The 23,060-nt window shown below is 51.0% G+C and overlaps 10 protein-coding genes across 10 annotated transcripts; 7 read left to right on the forward strand and 3 right to left on the reverse strand.

Annotated features, from left to right (window-relative positions):
* Nucleotides 1-962: 962 nt before the first annotated feature.
* Nucleotides 963-3,257, reverse strand: TRIVIDRAFT_213963 (glycosyltransferase family 32 protein; the record flags this gene model as incomplete). The annotated part of the gene is made up of 2 exons (XM_014096596.1): nt 963-2,521; nt 3,234-3,257. The coding sequence occupies 2 exons, from the start codon at nt 3,255-3,257 to the stop codon at nt 1,508-1,510; spliced, it is 1,038 nt and encodes a 345-aa protein (XP_013952071.1).
* A 1,653-nt stretch (nt 3,258-4,910) lies between these two features.
* TRIVIDRAFT_44945 (glycosyltransferase family 64 protein) lies at nt 4,911-6,054 on the forward strand (the record flags this gene model as incomplete). The annotated part of the gene is made up of 2 exons (XM_014096967.1): nt 4,911-5,185; nt 5,265-6,054. The coding sequence occupies 2 exons, from the start codon at nt 4,911-4,913 to the stop codon at nt 6,052-6,054; spliced, it is 1,065 nt and encodes a 354-aa protein (XP_013952442.1).
* A 328-nt stretch (nt 6,055-6,382) lies between these two features.
* TRIVIDRAFT_67100 (uncharacterized protein) lies at nt 6,383-7,042 on the reverse strand (the record flags this gene model as incomplete). Its single annotated transcript, XM_014096597.1, has 2 exons — nt 6,383-6,961; nt 7,028-7,042. 2 exons carry the CDS (start codon nt 7,040-7,042, stop codon nt 6,383-6,385), a joined length of 594 nt encoding a protein of 197 aa, XP_013952072.1.
* A 726-nt stretch (nt 7,043-7,768) lies between these two features.
* TRIVIDRAFT_57819 (uncharacterized protein) lies at nt 7,769-8,461 on the forward strand (the record flags this gene model as incomplete). Its single annotated transcript, XM_014096598.1, has 2 exons — nt 7,769-7,957; nt 8,063-8,461. 2 exons carry the CDS (start codon nt 7,769-7,771, stop codon nt 8,459-8,461), a joined length of 588 nt encoding a protein of 195 aa, XP_013952073.1.
* A 635-nt stretch (nt 8,462-9,096) lies between these two features.
* TRIVIDRAFT_45154 (uncharacterized protein) lies at nt 9,097-9,474 on the forward strand (the record flags this gene model as incomplete). Its single annotated transcript, XM_014096599.1, has 1 exon — nt 9,097-9,474. The coding sequence occupies one exon, from the start codon at nt 9,097-9,099 to the stop codon at nt 9,472-9,474; it is 378 nt and encodes a 125-aa protein (XP_013952074.1).
* A 1,537-nt stretch (nt 9,475-11,011) lies between these two features.
* Nucleotides 11,012-11,521, forward strand: TRIVIDRAFT_130986 (uncharacterized protein; the record flags this gene model as incomplete). The annotated part of the gene is made up of 1 exon (XM_014096600.1): nt 11,012-11,521. A coding segment is annotated over one exon (510 nt), but the record flags the coding sequence as incomplete, so codon positions are not given.
* Nucleotides 11,522-12,657: 1,136 nt separating this feature from the next.
* On the forward strand, nt 12,658-15,889 carry TRIVIDRAFT_194392 (uncharacterized protein; the record flags this gene model as incomplete). The annotated part of the gene is made up of 4 exons (XM_014096601.1): nt 12,658-13,470; nt 13,666-15,459; nt 15,525-15,698; nt 15,755-15,889. The coding sequence occupies 4 exons, from the start codon at nt 12,658-12,660 to the stop codon at nt 15,887-15,889; spliced, it is 2,916 nt and encodes a 971-aa protein (XP_013952076.1).
* A 447-nt stretch (nt 15,890-16,336) lies between these two features.
* On the forward strand, nt 16,337-17,446 carry TRIVIDRAFT_80759 (uncharacterized protein; the record flags this gene model as incomplete). Its single annotated transcript, XM_014096602.1, has 5 exons — nt 16,337-16,385; nt 16,446-16,567; nt 16,624-17,040; nt 17,116-17,171; nt 17,244-17,446. The coding sequence occupies 5 exons, from the start codon at nt 16,337-16,339 to the stop codon at nt 17,344-17,346; spliced, it is 747 nt and encodes a 248-aa protein (XP_013952077.1).
* A 1,179-nt stretch (nt 17,447-18,625) lies between these two features.
* Nucleotides 18,626-21,204, forward strand: TRIVIDRAFT_45064 (glycoside hydrolase family 55 protein; the record flags this gene model as incomplete). The annotated part of the gene is made up of 5 exons (XM_014096603.1): nt 18,626-19,367; nt 19,446-19,666; nt 19,736-20,001; nt 20,065-20,175; nt 20,253-21,204. The coding sequence occupies 5 exons, from the start codon at nt 18,626-18,628 to the stop codon at nt 21,202-21,204; spliced, it is 2,292 nt and encodes a 763-aa protein (XP_013952078.1).
* Nucleotides 21,205-21,333: 129 nt separating this feature from the next.
* TRIVIDRAFT_129952 (uncharacterized protein) lies at nt 21,334-22,278 on the reverse strand (the record flags this gene model as incomplete). The annotated part of the gene is made up of 3 exons (XM_014096604.1): nt 21,334-21,448; nt 21,529-21,854; nt 21,919-22,278. Coding segments are annotated over 3 exons (801 nt in total), but the record flags the coding sequence as incomplete, so codon positions are not given.
* Between the last annotated feature and the right edge of the window lie 782 nt (nt 22,279-23,060).

A 23,060-nucleotide genomic window follows, 5' to 3' on the forward strand; every position in this document is an offset into this window, starting at 1 on the left:
ACGTAATCTTACTCAGTCAATTCATCCGAGAGTAAAAATAAACCAGCAAATCAAACAAGGTGGCGTCTTGCTCCGGCTTCCCTCAGGCACAGCCCCCCTGTATTATTCAGTCTTTGTTCATGTCTACTCCGTACTGTAAGCAGCATTTGCTGTTTTCTGCCAAGCCCCCACCACTGCATGAAATGGGCCTAGTAATAGCGTCTTGGTGATGGCAAGATGGGTAACCATGACGCCCTTGATTCGGGTCGGATAGATTACTTGAATTGCTCCTTGCCTGCAGGAAGAAGTACGAGTACTCCTTACGTGGAGACGGATGCCGCAAAGCTGTGCTACCAACAGGGGATACTCTATACGAGTATCGAACCAGTCCAAATACGGAGTACAGAACCTACAATCAAAATTACAAAGAATAAAGAATAAGAAGAGGAAGAAGAAGAAGGTAAGAAGGGTGCGAAAAGCAGCCTTTGTGGGAAACCAGCGGGGGCTGTACAGAGAGTACATACATACATTCTGTGCAATATGCACGCATGCTCATCACCTGTGGAGCAACAAAGCATCAGCCGTTTCGGACTTTGTCACAGCATTTGCTTGGCGATATCAGTCTAATCCCTGCTGATTTGCTGCTACCCGCCACCGGGGGCACGGAAATCATGAGCTGCGCGGTGCGACGTAATTCTGTGACCACGCTTTGGGCGGCCCCCCGACTTAGTTTTTTTTTCTCCCTTTCTCTTTTTTCCTTCTTGGCCCGACTGACTATGTGTGGGTGGGGTGGAGATCATTTTGACGGTGCTGGCTGGATCGTCATGAGGCGCATCGACAAAGAGATGGATCAAAGATAGTACGACCATGAGCCAACAGCATAGACTTGACAGGCTTCAGTAGGAGCAATGGCCAAGGACCGGTCCGATAGCAATGGCAAAGCTTAGATGATGAAACACAAACAGAAAAATTATCATTAAACTCAAAGGTGGATATTTTTTGGTATTCTCTATCATTACAACTCTGTGATGCGGTTTTGTCCCCGCTGCTGCTATAGGATAGAATGCTTCATAACCCCTATAGATGTCCGATCCAATGACGCCGAGCTGATAGCCAAAAGCCAACATGTTGCCCCATAGTTGCCATCCCGTGTTTCGTATCGTTGGTCCCCCCTTGGAACCACAGTTGGAAAAACAAAAAGTATGAAAAGAGAACCGTCCAAATCGAGCGGGCAAAGCCATCGCCAGCGTGTTCCTGTGCGCCCCTCATCGCATGCAGCCCATGGTGTAAGTCGACAAAAAAAAAAAAAGTAATAATAAATAAAAAAACACTAAGCGGGTATCTTTCTCTCTCTAAGAAAGGGCTGGAGAAGCGTGTAAGCAATGTCGAGTACTACTGGTGGCATAGTAGAATTAAGAGAAAAAGGTCGAGTAAGAGGATGGGTTGCGGAGCGGATTTTAGAGACGGTGTGCGGAGAACAGGGAGAGAAGTCAAAGTGACGAGTAGGGTGATGGTGTCGTCACTTGCTTTACACCATGGACTGGCTGACGCTGGGCTTCCGCGGCCTCGTCGGCGACCAGCTTTTCCGGGCTGCCACGCCACCAAAGGGAAACAGGCGGCATCTTCGGCGGTACGATCTCCTCGATGTGGTGTAGAAGTAGGCAGCGCCAAAGAAGAAGGTCAAGGCCACAAAGAGAAGGCCCAGGTAAAAAGTGTAGTGCTCGCCAATCGTCAGGAACAAAGCAGCATCCCAACCGTGCCAACTGCTGGCACCGCCGTGCACAAAGATGGGCGTCGTGACCTTGCCTCGCAGCATGTGAGGCGCCATATCGCCCTGCTCGTCAGACAGAATGTAGACCTTGCGGCTCTCGCGACCTGCCATGAGGCCGCGGACGTAGGACATCCACTGGTTGGAGTAGAACATGCAGCCGGTGCTGAGCATGTTCTCGACGTACGGAATGCGCATCGGCAGCGCCCAATGCAGGTCATGGCTGGGCACATTCTCCAGCAGCTGCGTCAGGAAAGGATGGCCCGGCTCAGTCGCGATAAAGGCATTGTTGACGCCGGCAGGGTGAGCGCCGGGAGAGACATACGGCAGACGGACAATGGGCGTCGAGTCGAGGGGCACGCGACAGGTGACATCGAGGTCGACGTAGATGCCGCCCGAGTGATGCAGCAGAGCATAGCGCAGGATGTTTGCGCGCTGGATGTTCTGGGCATAGTTGGTGTAGTGAGGCAGGATATCGGGATAGAACTCGGCGATGAAGGCCGTGGCGTTGACGTCGGTCCAGAGCTGGTGCTTCCAGTCGGGATGCAGATCGGTGCAGCTTGTGATGGCCGCCTGGTACTTGGAGACGCTGGCGTTGCCCAGGGCGATCTGGTGGATAATCTTGGGCACGACGACAGGGTCGAGCGACGAGGATTCCGGCGATTCGAGATCGGACACGGGAAATGAGGCGTTCTCTGGGTGTCGATACAGAATGTCCGGGTGGTTATGCAGCAGCGGGTAGAAGGTGCTGTACGTCAGGGCGATTTCGCCCAACTCATGGATGTGGCGGCGGAACAGGATGGTGAACCAGAAGATGGCGATGGCCGCCAGGGCCACGATGTTCCGGGTCCGCATCGTGGGGGTGACTATGGGGAGATGGAGGAGACGATCGATAAGATCGAACGAGAGGACGAGGATAGAAGACAAATTAATTCGAGAGGAGGAAGAGGGAGCGATGGCAGAGTGGGAAAAGAAAGAAAAATAAAGATACGTAAGAATGAGACAAGCAAGATAAAGAGCGGATCGCAAAAGCGCAGATCCCCGACCGAGCTGAGTTCCCTTTTCCCCTTTATTCGCAGTCTATCCCAGCTCCTTTCTTTGATCGTCTCCTATAGTGGCCCTCTATCCTTTTTCACAAGCTTGGTCGTCGTATAAGTAAGGATGTGTATACGGTAAGGTGTGGTGAAATTCGATGCCCGCCAGGTTTATTATTGCAAAGCTTCGGGCCGGGCAAGCGAGGCGCAAGAGAAGAGAAATAGCATTTCGGCCATGGACGTGCTAAGCATTCTACGAACAACTATAATTATGGGACTGGCCACACCCCCCCTTTTTTTTTCACTATAGCATGCCGTGGAATCACAGAGTTCGAATGGAACGCCTTCAAACGCAATTTAGCTGGTGGCTTGTCCAAGGAAAATGTCTGTCCATCCCTTGTCGTCTCCTTGCCGACGGGCAGCTGCGGCGGACGAGGGGGGGTATCGCATACCTGGCCGGTACCTGGCCGGGACATGGCTGTCGCGTGTCTGTCAGTAGTACTCGGGCCCCCATCTGCAAGTACCGTCTACCTGCGCCTGGAACTGCGGCAGTCCGTAGCTCTGCGACTCCTCGGACCCGGCAAATAAAAAGGCGGACTCGGGCTAGGCAAGCTTCCTTGGCGTGGCCCACGATTTGATGACGCTGCCCGTCAGATGCAAATGCGCTGGAAATGGCCTGGCGCGAAGGACCTGGAGCGGCTTCACGGCAGCGCCATTCAGGCCCCTACAGCCAACCGCGGGTGCAGGGTGACGGGTAGAGCGCGCTGTGATTGGGCAGAAACCCATGGGCGCGCATCACCATCCAAGTGGCCCCTGTCTGCTGCTTGGCAGCGTAGTTGAGTGCAGTGGTTGAGCTGCTGAGCGTCTCTCTACAGGGCTTGGCACTTGGCTGTGCTCCTGCAAGCAACGCCCTATTACATGTAGATTACCTGATTCACCACGCCAGGACCCGGAGGATTCTTGTCACGGCGCTCCGACGCTGTCCATCGTTCTGCCACTAGCTAAGCCGGGCTTCGGGGTGCCTCCTTGGCCCGAGGGACGCGGATACTATTCTAATGTTAGGCTTGGGGACGGAGGGACGGAGGATGGGCGACATGGCACGAGGCACGGGGGCTGGACTTTAGCGAAGTCCGATTTCACAACATGATGCTGCAACTCTGGGATGATGTGGAATTCTGACTCTCGTTCTAGTCCCAGATCTAATTCTAGTTCCGGTTCTAGTTGTGTGGAAACAACGGAGAGAAGAAGAGCAGGAAGGCAAAAAAAGAAAAAAAAGAAAAAAAAAAAAAAAGAAAAGAAAAGAAACGGCCTGCCCGTGGGCACAACATGGTGTGGCTCGACTAGGAGCCGCAGCCCTTCCGCTTATATCAGCGGATCGTCGATGCCCTATCTGATGCGTACTATTTATCACTCCGTGGAAGAAGAAAATACTACTAGGTAACTAAATAGTATGCTTACTTGGCAATTGTCAGATACGAGTAAACACGGAGCCCAAATACGCGCTGAGCGATAATTTTTCAACGGCCCTGAGCGCGGATCCGAGGCTTCCAGGCCCATTTCTTCTTCTGGAAGACTCCGCGGCAATGGGCCCAGCTGGCTGGTTTGTGGGAATTGAATTAAAGTTACCTCGGCCGGGCAGCTCCGCCAAGGGGCCATCAGGCGATTTGCTTCACCTCATGGACAGACCTGAATTACGGAGTCTTGGGCTCGAATCGAGAGCCCAACGTTGTTGATAATCAAATGAATCCTACAGTATAGACGCAGCACGTGAGCCTCAATTTGCACGGCTCTGAGCTAAGCCGTCTTGGCCGTCTAGGAGTGCCGGGGTTACGTCATTCTGGATCCGCGTCCGCCGTGGTTGGCGCTACGGCACGTTAGACTCCGTGCCTGCCTGAGTTACAGCGCCTTGAGTGCTGTAGTATCAAGGAGAATCATCGTCGAGAGCACGTGACCCCCTTCACCCAGTGTCTCTGCTGGCCATCACAAGGAATTGCTGCCAAAAGCTTCTTTCAAGATGCTGTCTCGAGGCGATTTCCGCATGTTTGCAGCTGCAGAGCCGCCAGTGACCGCAGCTGAATCTCGACCGTCTTGAAGAAGCAGCAAAATCCACGGTCCAGATGCTCGCCGCCATGACGTCTTGCCTCAGCTGGCTGCAGGTGCCCCGGTTTAGGAGAAGCACAACCATCTTGTCCGCGCTGATTCTCGCCATCGTCACAATCGTGCTGCTTGCCAATCCTTCGTCGGATCTCAGGGCCATTGGACACTCAAAACCGGTGTCCGAGGCACTGGCGCCCCGATATCCTCGCTGCAGCGATCGCACAGACGCCAACATCACTTGGCCTCTGGAATCATGGCGGGACGCGGCCGAAACCAAGTTTGGCGGGCTGATGGATGACAAGTTTACGTATGTACAGGGTTGATGTTCTGTACCTTAGCCAACCGTGTATACTGGCTTGTACTCGTATTGACAACGAAACCTGTAGGATTGCCATGTCCACCTTCCATCGCCCAAAGGAGCTCCACCGCACCTTGAACGTGCTCCTATCCACCAAGATCCCATCGCTGCACGAAATCGTCGTTATTTGGAACAACTTTGATGAACAGGAGCCCGAAAGCTTCGTCTCCGAGCACGGTGTCGTGGTGCGATACCGCAAACCAACGCGCGACAGTCTAAACGAGAAGCTGTGGCCCGATCCCAAATACCGTACCAAGGCCATTCTCCTCTCCGATGACGACGTTTATTACCGCCCTGACGATCTCGAATTTGTATTCCAGATGTGGCGCAAGTTTGGCAGGGACAGGATGACTGGGGCTCTTGCGCGCTGCGCTACGGCGCTTCCATCGGGCCAATGGGACTACAACTTTTGTTCGCAAAAGGAGCACGAAGACGTCTACGCCCTCATCTTGACCAATCTGGCATTCACCCACATTGCCTTTCTCGACTTTTACTTTTCCGACGACCCTGCTGCCACTAAGATCCGCAAATATGTCGACGAAGCCTTCAACTGCGAAGACATTGGCCTCAACTTTGTCGCCTCAATGTTGACTGGCTCGGGCCCCCTTTTAGTTCGTGCCAGCGGCCAGTATGTCAACCTGGACCCTTCAGGTGGCATCAGCAGACACCCAGGCCACATGGAGGCGCGCAGCAAGTGTCTGAATGTTTTTGCCGATGCCTTCCAGTGCATGCCGCTGGTCGACGAGACGGGACGGATAGAACACGGGGTAAAGCACAATGTATGGTACAAATCCGTGTGGAATCGGATTTTCGGATAGACGTCTGCTCAGGAAGCAGCTTATAAGATTTTCACGTAATATTAATGATAATGGAGCCGATACACATTTATATGTACAGAACAAACGACATGCCCCCGAGGGGGGCCTCAATCATTATACTAGGCGAGGGGGACAAGCAAGGAAAGCAATAAGAAAAATAACACCACCCAACCAAAGGTGTGAGGCATGATTTCAACTAAAAGAAGCCGCCAGATCAACAAATTCGTCGCAATCCAATCATTTAGTCCATATCACTGCGGGCGTTGATTGTTAGCAATGCCCGATACATAACTCGATGAGCCGGGAAGAGTCTTAAGGGGGGTATCTCTTACAGTAAAGCCAGTGTCAGATCTCCATGAATCTTTGCCTTCAACTCAATCTGAATATCCAGATTTAGGTCGAGCCGCAGCTTAAGGGGATTCTTGCCATCCTCCTTCTTCTGAGGTTGCTGCATTTGCTGTTGTTGCTGCTGCTGCATCTGCATCTGCTGCTGTTGATACATCTGTTGCTGCCGCTGCTGACGGGGCACCATTGACTGCTCTTCCTCGTCATAGTCGTCTTCTACTTGGCGCTGGTAGGGGGCTCTTCTCCTCCGGCGAGATTGGGTCTTGGTTTGGGTTTGCTCCTTTTCGCGGCTACCACTGGGTCGCCGGCGCTCTTGCTGCGGTGGTGTCGCTGGCTCATTATCCTCCTGGTCGTCTGAGTTGTCTTCACTCAGCTCTCCCATTTTGCCGTTTTGCTGTCCATCTTGCTGTCCAACCTGCTGCTCTCCCGATGCGTTGTCGTCCTCGCCGCCAGCCACGTCGCCGCCAGCCTCTTCACCGCGCTCCTGCTCCTCCTGATGTTCTGGTTCCTGATGTTCTGGCTCTTCTTTGGGTGGGAAGCTGGTCTCCTGGTCCTTGGGTTTCTGCAAGATGGTTAGCTGATATGGCTATTCGTTGCCGTACATGGACGCTATCGCCTGGAGACGAACCTCATCTGAAGACATGGTTGGTGGATTTCAAAAGCTTCGAGCTATGAACAGATAGTATAGATGTCGGGCGAGTGAGGAACAAGCAACAAAAAGGAATTGAGACTTTTTGATCAATTGGAGTTTTGTACAACGCAAGATATCGTCGTGTTGAGTTTTTCAGTTCTCTCTGTATGTCTAAACGAGGCGTAGGTCCGCGACGGCTGGCTTTTGTGGCTCTAGAGCAACATTTGGATCAAGGTCCCACTCCAGGTTTGTCTTGATATCGAGTGACGCAACAGCGATGTGTCTCATTGTCTTTTGACGGAGCTAAAAAAACAAAACAATAACCTGGACAACAGGGTCTAAGGAACAGACAAGCTTTCTCACTCCCCCCCTGTCATCTCGGTGGCGTCCATGACGTGCTAACCTTATGATCACACATCCAAAACCTGGGAATGGTTGTCATCTGAAAAATTCCCAAGGCTCACACCATGGGCGTCAATTCATGCCTGGTGAAGTCATCAGATGGCCAATCCTGGAACTGTGACCGGGATGGAGCTTCTGCCCCCACAGTTACGGCGCGGGATCTCGATCGCTTCATGCAAGCCCCCTCATGGGTTATGGGGTCATTTGGAACAAGCATATACACATGGAAATGGGACTCACATGGCCCATCCATAAAAACGTCATTCTACGGGAGCCCCCCATGGATCTCGGGGCATTGTTTCTTCACGCCAAAGCTACTCGGCCGACGATTACACAATGGTTATTGGGCTTCTTGCCATAACGGCGATTCCTACCGTTACGGGCGTGGGTCAAGCCGTCAGCGCCCAGAAGAAGGCAAACGCGGCGAATAAGGAGAAGGAAAAATTTCGCCTGACGGCAGTGGTCGAGGGCGGGGACGAGGACGACGACTACGAGACGGATTTCTGTGTGCTCAAAGATGGAAAGGTAGGCCACCGCAGACAGGTTTGCCCTAGCGGCTGACGACATGGCTGATGAGACCAACTTGGGCAATTCGCACAGCTGAATGTCAATATCCCGCTCGATACCGAGTTCCCTGGGTACGCCTTTTGTGGTTACTACTTTATGTACCCCAGCGAGGAGCAGCACCTGGGGTTAGTGAGCACCATCTCTGATGATCCGCCCATGCTCAACTGGCTCTACATTAACAAGGACACGCATGCGGTGGAGTACGGCGGACGCAAAGATACCCTTGGTCACGTCATTGGGCCCTGGGGATGGAGCGAGGATGAGTCTTTCTTGACTATACAGGGCAAGGACGAGTGTTTTGTGGCGAAGCTGGAGCAAGATGAGAATGGAAAATCGCGATGGGTGGTGTACTGGGATCCGGATAACGAGATACTAGCCACGACGGAGGTGGAGGAGTGCAAGCCTCTGAGGCTGAGGAGGAGGCTTTTACTGGGCATGGATAGCAAGTATGTGCGAGACTAGGAGAAATGACAAAAGTAAAAAAGACGTGTGCCTTGACGGAGATTCGTGGGACAGGGGTTAATTGCTTCATCTCGATGAGGTGGCTGCTGAGTGACAAGCAAAAGAGGCTAGGGATATGGAGTACAAGTAGCCGCTGCTCGGGAAAAGCGGCCGGGGTCCCATATTATTTTGCAGGATGCTGATCCATGTCCATCTATATTCTGGAAGGGGTCATGCAGGCAGAATTAACCACGAGCGATTGCCTCATGATGACTTCATAGGGGTAATGTAGAGGTGAGGCGTGTGAGAAAGAAAATGAGAATGAACAATGTTGATGGAGACCAGGATTGAAGAGGGAAAACTGGGTGAGGCTGACGATCGAAGGGTGGAGAATGATGGGTATATCATTATGATGCTCCGGGGATTGGAGGGTGGGATGATGGATATAGTAGAAAGGCAAATAGCAAAAAGAAAAGCTGCTCATACTTGCCGGCACAGACAAAACTCATCTTTTCTATTTACTTCCAAGGCTTCTTTTTTCTTTCAACTTACGAAACTCATCTCATTGTTTCTCATCCCATCTCATTCTCACCCGATTCTCATACTCCTGCCTGTTGAGAATATAGGCATCAGCGTCAACAACAACTACAGCAACAATGTCAAATCAGTCAATGGAAAAGGAGCGCACCGACTCAGCCGAGGAATACGGCTCCGACTCGGCCCCCGAATCAGTGCCTCCTCGCCGCGAGCGAAGACAAATGCAGAGAACCCAGCGCCGCCCACAAGCCAGAAACGGCCCTCTGGACCAGCTGCCCGTAGGCGGCGAGCTGGGACAAGTCGGACAAACAGCTGGTGGAGTGCTGGGAGGCGTGACGAACACGCTGGGCGGCGTGACGAACAATGCCGTCGACAACCAGAAGCAGGGAGACGGCGGGAAGAGCGACACGCTGAGACTGCGGCTGGACTTGAACTTGGATATTGAGATTCAGCTCAAGGCCAAGATTCACGGAGATTTGGAGCTGGCGTTGTTGTAAGTTAAACCCCATTTTCTTGCTACTTTCTTCTCCCCTTGCCCCATAGCCCAACAACGGCCATCCATTCCTCATCCTTTCATCTACATCCGTCCTATTGGGTATCACATTATCTTACAAATGCGGCACCCGCATCTCTCTTCAGGACTGGCTAGTTGATTAAACCAATAAGCAATTAATAGAGAAAAATAACTGGACGGATCGGCTAATGGCGTTGCGCTCTTGTTCACATCACCAGGAACTGAGAAGTCAACGAAAGACTCAACAACAAACCGGCTGGCGCTTTGTTAAATGACGAGAGCCCGGATCGATGCCGATATTTTCGAGCGCATTCGGGTTATTCGGTGGATGCTTTTGTTTCTTCCCCAATGTTGTTTTGCTTAATCAGTTATTACGGGCAGCCTCTTTTTGTTCTTTTTCTGTTTTGGGATGGTGAGGGATCCGCAGGGGTGATGAGAATGGGATGAGGCTACTTGATTAGTGTGTGGGAGTGAACCAATTACAGCGCGGGAGGGTGAAGATTGCCCTGTTTTTACGGTGGACTATTACGATTATCACACGTATGTATTTGTCGCAGAAAGATGGAGATGCGAGCAGAACTCTGTTCCCGTTCTCTGAGTTAATACTACACATGGCTATACAACAACTTGTACTATCAAAGATGAGATTCTGAATCTGATGATGAAGAGGCTACGATAAGTCCAGCCACAGCGACGTCACCAGCCACATTGTCGCCAGCCACAGCTCCTTCAAGTGAATCCTGCTTCGAAGTAGATGCCGTGAACAAGCCACTGCTCGGCGCCACGCCATTATTCTGGGGAGTGGCTGTCACTGTGGCTGTTGACTTTGCCGATGATGGATGGATTTGGCAGCGTCCCGAGAACTAAGAGCTGGGGCGGAAGAAACGGTCCTGAGACGGCGGTTTAGACACTGCAGAAACCGGTATCGTGGACATGCGGCATGTATTTCGTGCTTTCGTGCTTCTCTCCACTAGAATTAGAAACGTGGAGCGTGCTGTATGTACTGTAAACCTGCAATTCATGGCACATGCATGGCTGTAAATAGCACATACGCCATTCGCGGAGAAACCCCTGTATCAGCCGCGATGTTACGGCAGTGATCGGCACACGGATGATGTACGGCCATGTCATCATCACAGGGCATGTGGTTATTCGCACATGATGACGCATTTACTTGTTTTTTTGCTGGTCGGGGCGAGAGAGAAAAGGTTTGGATGTTGAGGCCTGGTGCCGTATCTAGAAAGGGTATTGCATCAGTGTAAGTTGGGCTTTTTGTCAAGTTGCTGTCCACTATTACGCGCAATCTCTCTATTCATACCAACCTTTTCATTCAACTTACTGTCTGCTATTCTGTCATGCCACACATGCAGTCCCCTTCTCAGAGCCCACAGCTGCCGTCGTGCGACAGAGATCGTCAGGAACGACGACCTTCATCTAGCCACAGACTCGTCATGCTACCTCGACCAGAAGACAAAAAAGGGTCTCAAAATAGCAATAGCAATAGCAACAGCAGCCACAAGAATCCTGACATTAAAATTCCGCGGATACAGCCTATTGAGCAAGGAGAGCCGCTGGCATCCCGCGCCCAGGGCCTGGTGGGCAAATTTGTCGATGAGTTCGGCAACATCCTAGACTGGGATGGCACCGTGCTGGGGTCGGTAGAGGGGGATCTTCCATCCATGGTGGGACGGCCTGTGTCTGAGTCCGGCGAGATCCTGGATAATGCCGGAGAGGTGGTGGGATATGTCTCTGAGAACCACACGAGGCCGACTCTGAGCGACCTGGAGGGTGGTTTGAAGATTGACGGGGCTGGCAACATTTACAACAAGAATGGCGATATTGTTGGGAAGATGAATGGACCTTCTACGGGGGAGGAAAAGGCTTCTGGACAGCAGAATGCGGATCAGAACAGAACATCGCATGATGCTGGGAAGGGGAATGCTTCAACACCAAGCCCGTCGGAGGTGTATCTGGACGTCAAATCGACACACGACGGCATTCAGCTTATTATCAAGATACCCACCATTTTTAAAAATGAAAAATGAAGACTTCACCAGAATAGCTGCTTTTCATATACCAAGATCATGGGTGGACGGAACTCAGGCGTTGTTTGGCATTTGTCCGTTTGTCAATCTGGCGATAGCATCATCTACGATGCTACTATGCATGGGACTATTAGAAGGCTCTTAATTATTAATTTCACATGATTTTCGAGATTCTTGCATCTCCAGCAGTTGTAATTACAGCCCCGTTCGTCATAGCCAACCCTTGACAATAAAGCCTCGAAGGATTCCCCTACAGTACAGCAATTAATCAAGCCGGTGCATGATTTCACCGCCACACTCGTTCTATCCAGACTCCCCATCGAAACCTGTTTGGCCGTGAGATATTCAGCGCCACATGATAAATGAATACGACACCCATCCAGTTAGGCTGTGGCGAGTGTGGCTTGCCCACGATGAGCAGATCGCTTCTCGGGTCTCTCTGGCGAGGACATCCCTGTTTCGGGCCCGCGCTACGGTAAGCTCCAAGCAGCTTCCCAGCCTGTATGGGAGCTTGAAAGACGGCCAGTGGCTTGTCTGATATCATTGTGATATGATATCCCCCTTGTTAAACGTGTCCTTTGTTCCGCTATGGTGCATTTCATCGGGGATTATCCATGCTGTAAGACGTAATTGGGGTCCATGTGCGTCATGCCGTGTTGGACGGGTTGCTGAGATGCGTATTCATCGAGATCATAGATTGTCGTCGTGACGCTGTCGAACATCCGGAGATTGGCATGTTGGCAGTCAAACATGTGTTCCGTGTAGCTTGCTGGAAGTTGATGATGGAAAGCTGCAACTTTATTTTCTGTCAGCTTTCATGTGAGTATATATATCTATGCATATCTATGACACAAAAAAGCTTAACATGCAATTGAGTTAATTACAAACTATTCACTTTGTCACGTAAAGTTATTCAATTGCAATACCCCCAATCTAACCATTTGTAAATCTGAGTGTTGAATCCAAAATGCCGTTCCCAAAACCAGTCGCTGTCCCGGGGGGATGGCAAGTTAAGGAGAGTCCCTCTCAGGAGCAGGGAAACCCAGGTTAGTATTATCAAGACATTTTTTGCCTACAGTTATTCGCAACCCTATATCTAACAAGCTTGGCAATCAGTCGATATGCGATCTGTTCCTCGGTCCGCCGCTGGCGTCGTGACCGACTCGGGTGATATTCTAGACCGATCCGGCAGGTCTATCGGAAAGCTTACCGAGTCTGGAGACGCTGGCCAGCTTGTGGGAAACGCAGTCACATCTTCGGGAGATATCCTGGATTCGTCCGGAAACGTTCTCGCCAAAGCTACTCTCAACGAGGACGAAGGAGAATATACAACCGAACCTACCCAGAAGGGCCTGGAGGGAGAGAAGGGCCTGGAGGGAGAGAAGGGCCTGGAGGGAGAGAAAGACCTGAAGGAGGAGAAAGACCTGACAGAAGAGAAAGACTTGAAGGAAGCAAAGGACCTAAAGGACGAAAAGCCTGGCGGTGGCGGCTGGGATCTTATGGGCAAGGGCAAATCGGCCTACCAAACAGCCAGCACTCTCCAAAAGCCCGTTTCCCAAGGAATGGACCTGGTTAGAGGGCTACAGAAACCCAGCGACGATGAGCAGAGCTCACCCACTGAGTCCTCGTTCCAGATGAGCCAAGGCGACAACAAACGGCGCCTGGAAGAGATGGAGGGGCAAGAAAAACCACTCGAGAAAGAAACCGAAGGCCAAGAACAACAACTTGAAAAGGCCACTGGAAAGCAAGACGAAGCCCCCATCTCGATGGAAGATAAAACGGAGGGTGTCAAAGAAGAGACGGGCAAAGATTTAGGCAAGGACGTGGATGTGCCGCCTCAGAAAGAAGATCTGGAGACTCTCCAACCAGATACCAAAGACCAGGAAGGTCAAGATAAACTTCAGGAAGAGGTCCCTAAGCCAATGGAAGACGAAGTACTTACCAAAGAAGGCACCGAAGAGACCGCTGGCGGCTTGGAGGAGAAGCCTGACGAAGCGGCAGAAGGCGTTAAAGAAGGAGAAGAACTCAAGGAAGGTGAAGAACTCAAGGAAGGTGAAGAACTCAAGGAAGGTGAAGACCTTGCGAAAGACAAGCTGGAGGAACAAGAAAAGCCAATCGACTTCTCGCAGCTCAAGGGAACCAAAGTCAACAAGCTGGGCAATCTCGTTAATAAGGACGGCGATATTATCGGACGTCTGATTGAAGGTGACCCTAAGCAGCTTATCGGCAAAAGAGCAGATGAAGAGGGAAGAATCTGGGATGATGCTGGCAAAGTTATTGGCAGAGCCGAGCCATTGCCCGACCGCGGCGACGAAAAGGAGTTTGCCCCATTCGAAAACTTCCCCGATGCCGTCGTGGAGGCGGATGGTCGTGTCATGTTCAACGGCCAACAAGTAGGCGTTGTCATTGAGGGTGACCCAAAGCGTATTAAGGGCAGCCACGTCGACGAGGATGGCGATATCTTAGACCGGCGAGGTAATGTTATTGGTAAGGCAGAGGCCTGGGATAAGCCCGAGGCTGAGCCTGAAGCTGCCGTTGATAAATCTGCGCTTGCAGGTACCAAAGTCAACAAGATGGGTAATCTCGTTAATAAGCACGGCGATATTATCGGACGTCTGGTTGAAGGTGACCCTAAGCAGCTTATCGGCAAAAGAGCAGATGAAGAGGGAAATATCTGGGATGACGCTGGTAAAATTATTGGCAAAGCTGAGCTATTATCCTTCGAGGAGCGCGGCGATGAAAAGGACTTTGCCCCCTTCGAAAATTTCCCCGATGCTGTCGTGGAGGCGGATGGTCGTGTCATGTTCAACGGCCAACAAGTAGGCGTCGTTATTGAGGGTGACCCAAAGCATCTCAAGGGCAGCCATGTCGACGAAGATGGCGATATTTTAGACCGGCGAGGCAACGTTGTTGGCAAGGCAGAGGCCTGGAATGAGCCCGAGGCTGAGCCCGAGGCTGTCGTTGACAAGTCTTCGCTTGCAGGCAAGAGAGTCAACAAGGCTGGCAACGTTGTCGACGGATCGGGAGCCATCTGGGGCAGAGTCGTCGAGGGCAATGTCAAGGCCTTGGTGGGACGCATGTGCGATAAAAATGGCAACGTCCTGAGCGAGTCTGGAGATATAATTGGCAAGGCCGACATTGTCGGAGAAGGTGAACGAGAGGGTATGAAGGAGGGACCATTTGCTGAACTCTCTGGCTGCACCGTCGCCAAGGACGGCACAGTTGTTACGCCGTCGGGTGATGTCGTGGGAAGACTTACTGAAGGAGATCCCAAGAAGTTGTTTGGTCGTACTGTTGACGAAGATGGCGACGTTGTCGACAGCAACGGAAATGTCTTGGGCAAGGCTGAGCGCTGGCAGGAGGAAGAGGTGGAGAGGAAGAAGGCCCCCTATGCTGGCCGCAAGGTGAACCGTGAGGGCAATGTCCTCGATGAAGAAGGAAACCTCATTGCGAAACTCGTCAGTGGCGACATTGCCGCCTGTTCTGGCAAGGAGGTTGACGAAGATGGTGATGTGATCAACTACAAGGGCGACACTGTTGGACATGTCGCTCTCCTCGAAGACATTCCTAAAGAAACCGAGGAAGACATCAAGAAGCGTGAAGAGGCTGAAAGTGATCGCAAGCTGGCTGCGAAGCTGGCTGGCTGTATCGAGCAGTCTCTTGATAAGATCCGCCCCATCTGCAAGATGATTACGGATAAGATTAACACAGCTGAGAGAACACCCAAGGAGGAGCTTGATGAAGAGCAGTTGGTCAGAGAGGTAAAGCCCTTGATTGAAGAGGGAGGTAAGATCTTGACCGAGACCAACGGCACCATCCGCGGGCTTGATCCCGATGGGCGCATCCAGCGGAATGCAAAGCATAAGGCGGGCACCAAGGAGGCAACGCCAGAGGAGTATCATCTGGCAGATGTGCTTAAGGAGGTAAATATCTGTCATTCTACGCGTTTTATTTCTTCAAGTAGTGTTGGCTAACATGCAAATATTAGCTCACTGGCACTATAACCCAGACTATCGACAACGCAAAGAGCAAGATTGAGGGTATGCCACACGCAAAGAAGGAGCTCAATCCGCTCTGGGGTCTCTTGTCGGAGCCGTTGTTCCAAATCATTGCTGCCGTTGGATTGCTGTTGAACGGCGTCCTGGGCCTCGTAGGTAAACTGGTGAGTATCCTACTTTCATCATCTCAACAAAAGATCATTTCTAACACGCTTCACAGCTGAGCGGCCTCGGTCTCGGCGGATTGGTCGACAATCTCCTCGGAACGCTTGGATTGAACAAGGTGCTCGACAGCCTTGGACTTGGCATGGTCACCGACGCCTTGACTGGCAAGGGTGACAAGAAGAAGAAATAAGTAATGTCTGACACGTTTTCTATCTTTATGTAAAAATGATTTACGAAAGGAATAATGACTCTCAGAATGGGCTGGAAAATGGACGAAATACGGAGGCTTGGAATTGTATGTATTTGTATGGACGATGTACTATTGCTTGGTGTTTTCTTCGACGAGTTTACTAGTATCGCTGTAATGCAATTAAGTCTTTTATCTTAATAAGCATCTCCAACGTAGCAGTAATACAACCTTGAATGTAAGCGCGCCATTTCCAGACTCGATGATTCTGGTACCTCGGCTTATCTGAGCTGCTCCAGGGTAGCATTAGCTCATTTTGACGTCGTGATATGGCATCATCTGCCCGCCTTCTGCTCATCTCAAAGTTGATTTCTAGTTCCCATCAAGCAGCGGGACAAGAGCAGTGACATCGATTTCATCCAATACAGTTAGTGTAAAATAGTCGCTTCAATGGCAAAGATTGTCTTCTTGATGGCCGATTATGGCCATGATCCTACAGGTAAGCAGACCGATTCCTACCGTCGCATGAATGTTGATGAGAGACTCATCTTTTGTCCAGAAACATGCGGACCCTACACAGCTTTTAAGGAGGCTGGATTCGACGTCAGTTTCGCTACCGAAGCAGGCAAATCACCTCAATGCGACACCAAGATGCTGGAGGGTCTCACACAGCGCCTTTTGGTGTGTCTCTGTGTATGAACGCGCGTCTTCCGAGATGAATCTAACTGGAATCATAGGGTGCGTCTTCCTCTATCGTGAAGAATTATCGCGTCATGGCAGAATCCGAAGAATGGAAGAATCCCTTGTCATGGACTGATGAGCATTTCACTCTGGACGCGTTTGATCTTGTGTTTCTGCCTGGAGGACACGACAAGGCCGTGACTCAGGTCATTGATTCGGAGAGAGTTCACCAGCTGCTGGTCGACTTCTTCCCCAAGACGAAGAAGCCCGGAAAGAAAGCCGTCGGCGCGGTATGTCACGGCGTCATGGTGCTATCAGAAACCAAGTATCCAGATGGGAGCAGTGTCATTCGCGACTGCGTGACGACAGCGCTGCCGGCGCGATTCGAGCAGTTAGCTTTCTGGGGCACTCGCCTTTTCTTGGGAGACTACTACAAGACGTATGGAGCGGGGAGTGAAAACGTCGAAGACTCGGTGAGATGCTGGCAAACTCCCGTCCATTTGGAGATGAGGCGAGAAATGCTGACGCTAGGGCAACAATCTTTTTAGGTGCGCAAAGTGCTGGCAAGTCCTAAACAATTCAAGAATAGCATTGGGCCATCACCGTGAGTTTCGCCGAGGCAAAAGTGTCGATTCTCACTCAAGTCATATTATGCCGGCTAATATGTTTCTTCTAGCTTTGTCGTTGAGGATGGCAACTACAACTATGTGACGGCGAGATTCCCCGGCGACGTAGAACTTTTGTCGCAGAAGCTAGTCCAGCTAGTGCAAGGCCTTTGATTGAGAGCTGCGGAAATAATACTTTGCAACTTGCCGGTGCGGCCAAGACTTGAGATCGGGGGCGGCGGAGAAAAAAAAATGGTTGGCCATGCCGAGTGAGATTTTGAAGTATCCACCCCACGACGAGAGATTTGTAAGGCCCAGAAAGCATGCAGCAGCTTCGATTTTCGATTTGTTTATTTGTCTAGGCCCGGTGGATTTGAACTTTCTGGTGCCGATTGGCCGCTTCGTTTAACTCGCTATTCATTCTTTGACAATCATGTGTAATCATCAAGCATGCCCGGAAGACGGACACCTCTTTGGTTTCCAAAGCTCCGTGTGTATAGAATCGAATGAAAGAGAGTCTGATACAAAAGGGTCAGGCCGCATGAATCACTAATCTTACATCGTATTCGATCTGGTTCAGGATGGCCGTGGTTCTTGTTTCTCATCTGTGGCGGTGTTGCATTCGGATAACCTTAACGAATACCACTTCAAACGCTGCTACACGAGATGGTACGAAAGAAGATCAGCTTCCGATGTTACCATGCCATGCATTTGCTTCTATACGTGGGGTCTCCAGCAATGGATGCCTTGTTTGCTTACCACTGGCAAGGCGGAGTCCAATTGGCGGGTAATAATCCGGACTCGCAGGTCCAGAGCTGCGAATGTGAGGCAACTTATGCCGTCGGCCGAAGACATCCTTGGAAACAACATCCGGTTCCCCTTGCGATGACGGCGAAAAGTATCCGCGTTGCGTGGGGAAGCATCAGGGGATATGCGGTTGTTCCCCTGCATCGTCCATTGTTAGCTTGAGCTTCCCCCGCACGCCAGCAGGAAAAGGGCCGAGATGTCAGTTTTCCCCCTTCAAAAGACTTGGTTGGCCTAGCCTTGTCGGCACAAACGATGAGATGAGATCCCCCGGACACGACAAGGGGTGGCAGGTCGAGGCGAATGTGCCGAATGGGTCGACCATGACATGCTTGTTTGCTGCCCTTCTCCGCAAACAGTGGCCCGCAGACATGGATTGGATTGGAGTTTCTGCAGACATAGGACCTTGTGATGCTCTGCAAATGCTGCCAGGCTTGGAATGTCCGTCCGTCCATTTGCCGATTCTGCCAGCAGGGCTTCTGGGGTGAAGGCGAATGATGAGGTGATCAATGCATCTATAAAAGGGCGTGGGAGGTCCTCTCAGCGGTTACAGAGGAGGAACTGGCTCTTCCAGCAATCCAATTGAGGCACAGGGGAACAAAGAAACAGCAGGTTTGGGATTGATCTCACCTGTTGACCCTCTGGAAAGATGCGATTCACGCCATTCTTCCTCGGCCTGGCTGCTGTTGCAGCTGGTAGTTCTCTACCGGCTGAAGGCATCGAGGCCAGACACTCATCGGGCTACTGGTACGAGAAAATCCAGCACAACGGCATCAGCCCTTTTATCCCGGACGGCAAAAACTGGAAAGTCTTCCGTAACGTCAAGACGGACTTTGGCGCCAAGGGAGACGGTGTCACTGACGACTGGGCTGCCATCCAAGCTGCCTTTGATTATGCCAATGCCACAGAGAAGCGCAGCTCGGGTGCCTGGGGTACAACCGGCGCCCCAGCTGTTGTTTACATCCCAGCTGGCACATACCGTCTGAGCAAGCCTCTCCAGTCGTATGTTGATACTGTTGTTATGGGTGATCCTACCAACAGACCAGTGCTTCAAGCCTCTTCCGACTTTACCGATCCCTTCCTCTACTTGGGCTATGACCCCGGCTATGACTCGACCATCAACTTCTACATTGGGCTGAAGAATGTTGTCTTAGACTCTACCAAGGTGCCCCTGGCTCACAACATTACGCTTCTTAACTGGGCCGTGAGCCAGGCTGTGCAGCTTACCAACGTTCTGTTCAACATGCCCATTGGAGGCGTGGCACACACTGGATTGTCGATGCCTCAGGGCGGCTCGCCTTTGATGATCAACGATGTTGTATTCCAGGGCGGATCTGTTGGCATTCGCATGAACGAGCAGCAGTATCACTTTAAAGGAATCACCTTCAAGAGTAAGTGATCTATACCAGAATGATATCTAACCTTCTTCGTATGACAGTAGAGTTTTGCTAACAAATTGCCTCATATAGACCAAGATATTGGCCTGAAGCTTGACAAGCTCTTCGAAGGAACCGGCCAGGGTTTGATCTTTGAGTCATGCAAGGTCGGCATCGAGACGACAAACAACAACACCGGATTCTTTGCCCTTATCGACTCGACAGCCAAGAATGTCGGCATTCTATGGAATGCGGCAGCCTCCCCCACCGCCCAAGGATCAATGGTGCTCGAGAACGTCCAAGTGGACAAGACCGTTGGATCTGTAAGTTTATCTTCTAATGCTACTCAAACCCAACGAAGAGAGACTAACGGCCTCTATTAGACCGTCACTGCTGGAGGAATTAATGTTCTCAAGGGTTCTGTCAAGCCCGGTCAGTCTTGGATCTGGGGTAACGTTTACGGACCCTCAAGCGGCCAACGCGCTCAAGGCAAATTCTTCCCTGCATCTCGTCCTGCGGCACTTGTAGATATCACCGGAAAATACCACGCAGTTCCTCCGCCAACCTTCCAAGAGTATAGCTTGGACCAGGTGATTAATGTCAAGACTGTTCACGGGCTGCCGGTCGCTGGTGATGGTGTTACAGACGAGTAAGCTCTAACCAAAGTCCGCTCAACAACTGCTTCAGAGAATTAAGCTGACAAGGTTCACAGTACCAAGAACCTTCAGAAGATCATTAACCAAGCTGCTGGCAAAAAGGTCATCTACTTCCCTCATGGAACGTATCTCGTCAGCGACACCATTGTGGTCCCCCCTGGAAGCCGGTAAGTAGGAGACATCCTGATGGGATTGATTCAACACTGGTCATAGAGAAAAGAAAAGAGGCTAATAAGGACTCTAGGTTCCATGGAGAAGTTTGGTCTGAGATTAGTGCCACGGGCAACAAGTTCAAGAACGCCAATAAGCCGGTTCCCATGGTTCAGGTCGGAAAGCCTGGCCAGCTCGGCGTTGCCCAGTTTGTCGACATGCTCTTCACCGTTGCAGACATTCTTCCCGGCTGCGAGCTCGTCGAGGTTAACATGGCCGGCTTGAAGGCCGGAGACGTGGGTTTCTTCAACACCCACTTCCGTATTGGAGGAGCTCGGGGATCCAAGGTTCAGACGAACTGCGATGATCCTGCCACATGCAAGGCAGCGCGCGTTTGTGCTCATCTCACTGCCTTGTCGTCTTCATACTGGGAGAACAGCTGGTGTTGGAGTGCCGACCACGATCTTGACGATGATAACGGTGCCAACCCATCGACAGCTGGTGGTTTCTTGGTTGAATCTATCAGGGCTACCTGGATGCTGGGCATCGGCAGCGAGCACAATTCTCTGTACCAGATCAACATCTACAAGGCGCAGAATGTCTTCTTGGGCTTCCAGCAGAGCGAGACGCCATACTGGCAAGGAAACAACTCGGGCCTTTTGACGCCGCTGCCATGGACCGGCTCCCTGCTTGATAGCGACCCGGACTTTAGCTGGTGCGCTCCCGATGACGCTCAGTGCCGTATGGCTATCTTCCAGTATATCCACGATTCTAGCAACATCAATGCCTACGGAGGCGGATACTGGGTCTTCTTTAACGGTATCAACCGCGATGGCTGCAAGGCTGAATGCCAACAGAATGCCGTCATCTACGCCGACAACCAGAAGTTGTACAGCTATGGCGTCAGCACGCACAATGTACGAACCATGGTGCTGGAGTCTGAAAGGGGGAAGAGCGTGGCAGAGGTCGTTGATACGGCGAATGCCGGTGGCTGGCAGAGCCATGGTGGTGTCATGGCTGCTTACCTGGGCCAGAGTGGCTATTAAGATATGCTATTATTTCTAGATACTACCGCGAGGCGGCAAATGAAGAATGAATAAATGAATGTTTATGATTTATATGCTATCATTGTCTATTTCCTTGTACTAGTTGCGAACATTCTCTTGCTTTTCAGTCAACCACTGGAGGCCTTCTAATAGATCGCGATACCATGTTTCACTCATGGCAAGACCTGGAAATATCCAGAAGACGTGTGGATATCCTGCATAAGTATTCAGCTTTGTGGGAACTCTAAAAAAGCTCTCGTTAGCAATGACCTCGTCCAGAAAAGTTATGTTTAACCGAAGAAGGATAGCACTATGATATCTTACCCCATACGATCAAGTTTCTGTTGATAAATCATGCCTTGATCCCGCAAGGGGTCGCCTCCACAGACCATAATGTGCGTGGGAGGCAAATTCTTGATGCTGCTCTTCTCATCAAATAGAAGAGGATTCAAGAGCAAGCTATCGCGATATTCGTCCGGCACTCCCATCAGGATACGGTATTGCTCAATGTGGGATTGATGGAGGAAGTCAGCATCGCGACATTGTATATGCGAAGTTTTGTCGCCGACTTTGTGGTCAAAGGGAAAGTTTTCTGGGAGACAGAGCCAAGGTGCGGCGAGGAGTTGGCCTTTGATATGTGATTCACCCAGCTATTATCAGACGTCAGCTATACTCTGCAATTCACTTCATAGTAATAATATCACCAAAACATACCTCTCTTTCTCTTTGAACAACACTTGCTGCCAGGAAAGCCCCAGCGCTAGTACCTCCGACGTATAGATCAAAGTCTTCTGAGAATCCCAAGTCTGCTGTATTGTCAACCACCCAACTGCGAGCATCCCAGGCATCATTAAATTGCGTAGGAGCTTTCCACTCTGGTATCACCCGGTAGCCGACGCTAATAACCGTAAACCCAGTGTCCCGGGCTAAGGATATGCAGAAGGGATCTTCAGTTGAGATTGAGCCTGTCAAGAACCCGCCGCCATGGTAGTAGATTAAGACGGAGGCTCGTTCCTTGCGGGTAGGCGAGCGAAAGATTCGAATCGGGATTTCGAGGCTGTCTGCTGTCGGTATTGTTCTTGTTTCCCATGTGACTTGATGGTCGCCGAGGGCCTTCATGGCTGCATCTCTGGCTGCGTATCGTTGGGCATTGTGGACGCGACGAAATTCGGTTGATATAACGTCAACCTTGGGCATTGGGTTCCGAGTTATGTATGCTGTCCATTCCTTTGAAGGCCCGGCGAGGTAACTGAAATCTGTCATGGCGAGTGTTGGATAATAGGGAACGTCTCTGTCTTTGATTGCCTACTCTAAAGCTGGTATGTACACAATGATAATGTGCCGATGATAATTTTACATCGCCATACGGAATGTAACCCATATATATATCAAAAACACCTAACTGATATAATAGAAAATGAGCAATTACCGGGATCTGTATTGCACGCGTGTATCGTAGCCTTGTCGTTAACAGATCCCGCTAGTTGTGGTTAGTTGAGGCCGTTTAGCAACCCACCTCTTATTGCTATTATGCGCTGATGACAGGCAGTTCTAGGCTTGTACTAAGCCTATTCCTCTCGTGCGGACACCGAAAACTCCAATGCGGATCGCGACTTTAGCGCGAGTCTATGCCGGAGAACAGGAAAAGCCCCGATACCAAGCGAGCTTGCAGTAATTGAGAGGCATTGTGGAGATGAGTAAGCCGCTGAGCAATTAGCATGACTGCATTCAGCTTGCTACAGAGCTTCTTTGGGTTGCATTTTGCTGTCCTGTCTTTGGAATCTTTATTACATATTCTCACTTCATCATTATTAAGCGCGCCGACAACCACACATAAGCAGCCCTTTATGAGTCTC

The sequence above is a fragment of the Trichoderma virens genome (genome assembly GCF_000170995.1).
Source record: "Trichoderma virens Gv29-8 chromosome Unknown TRIVIscaffold_87, whole genome shotgun sequence".
Lineage (NCBI taxonomy): Eukaryota > Fungi > Ascomycota > Sordariomycetes > Hypocreales > Hypocreaceae > Trichoderma > Trichoderma virens.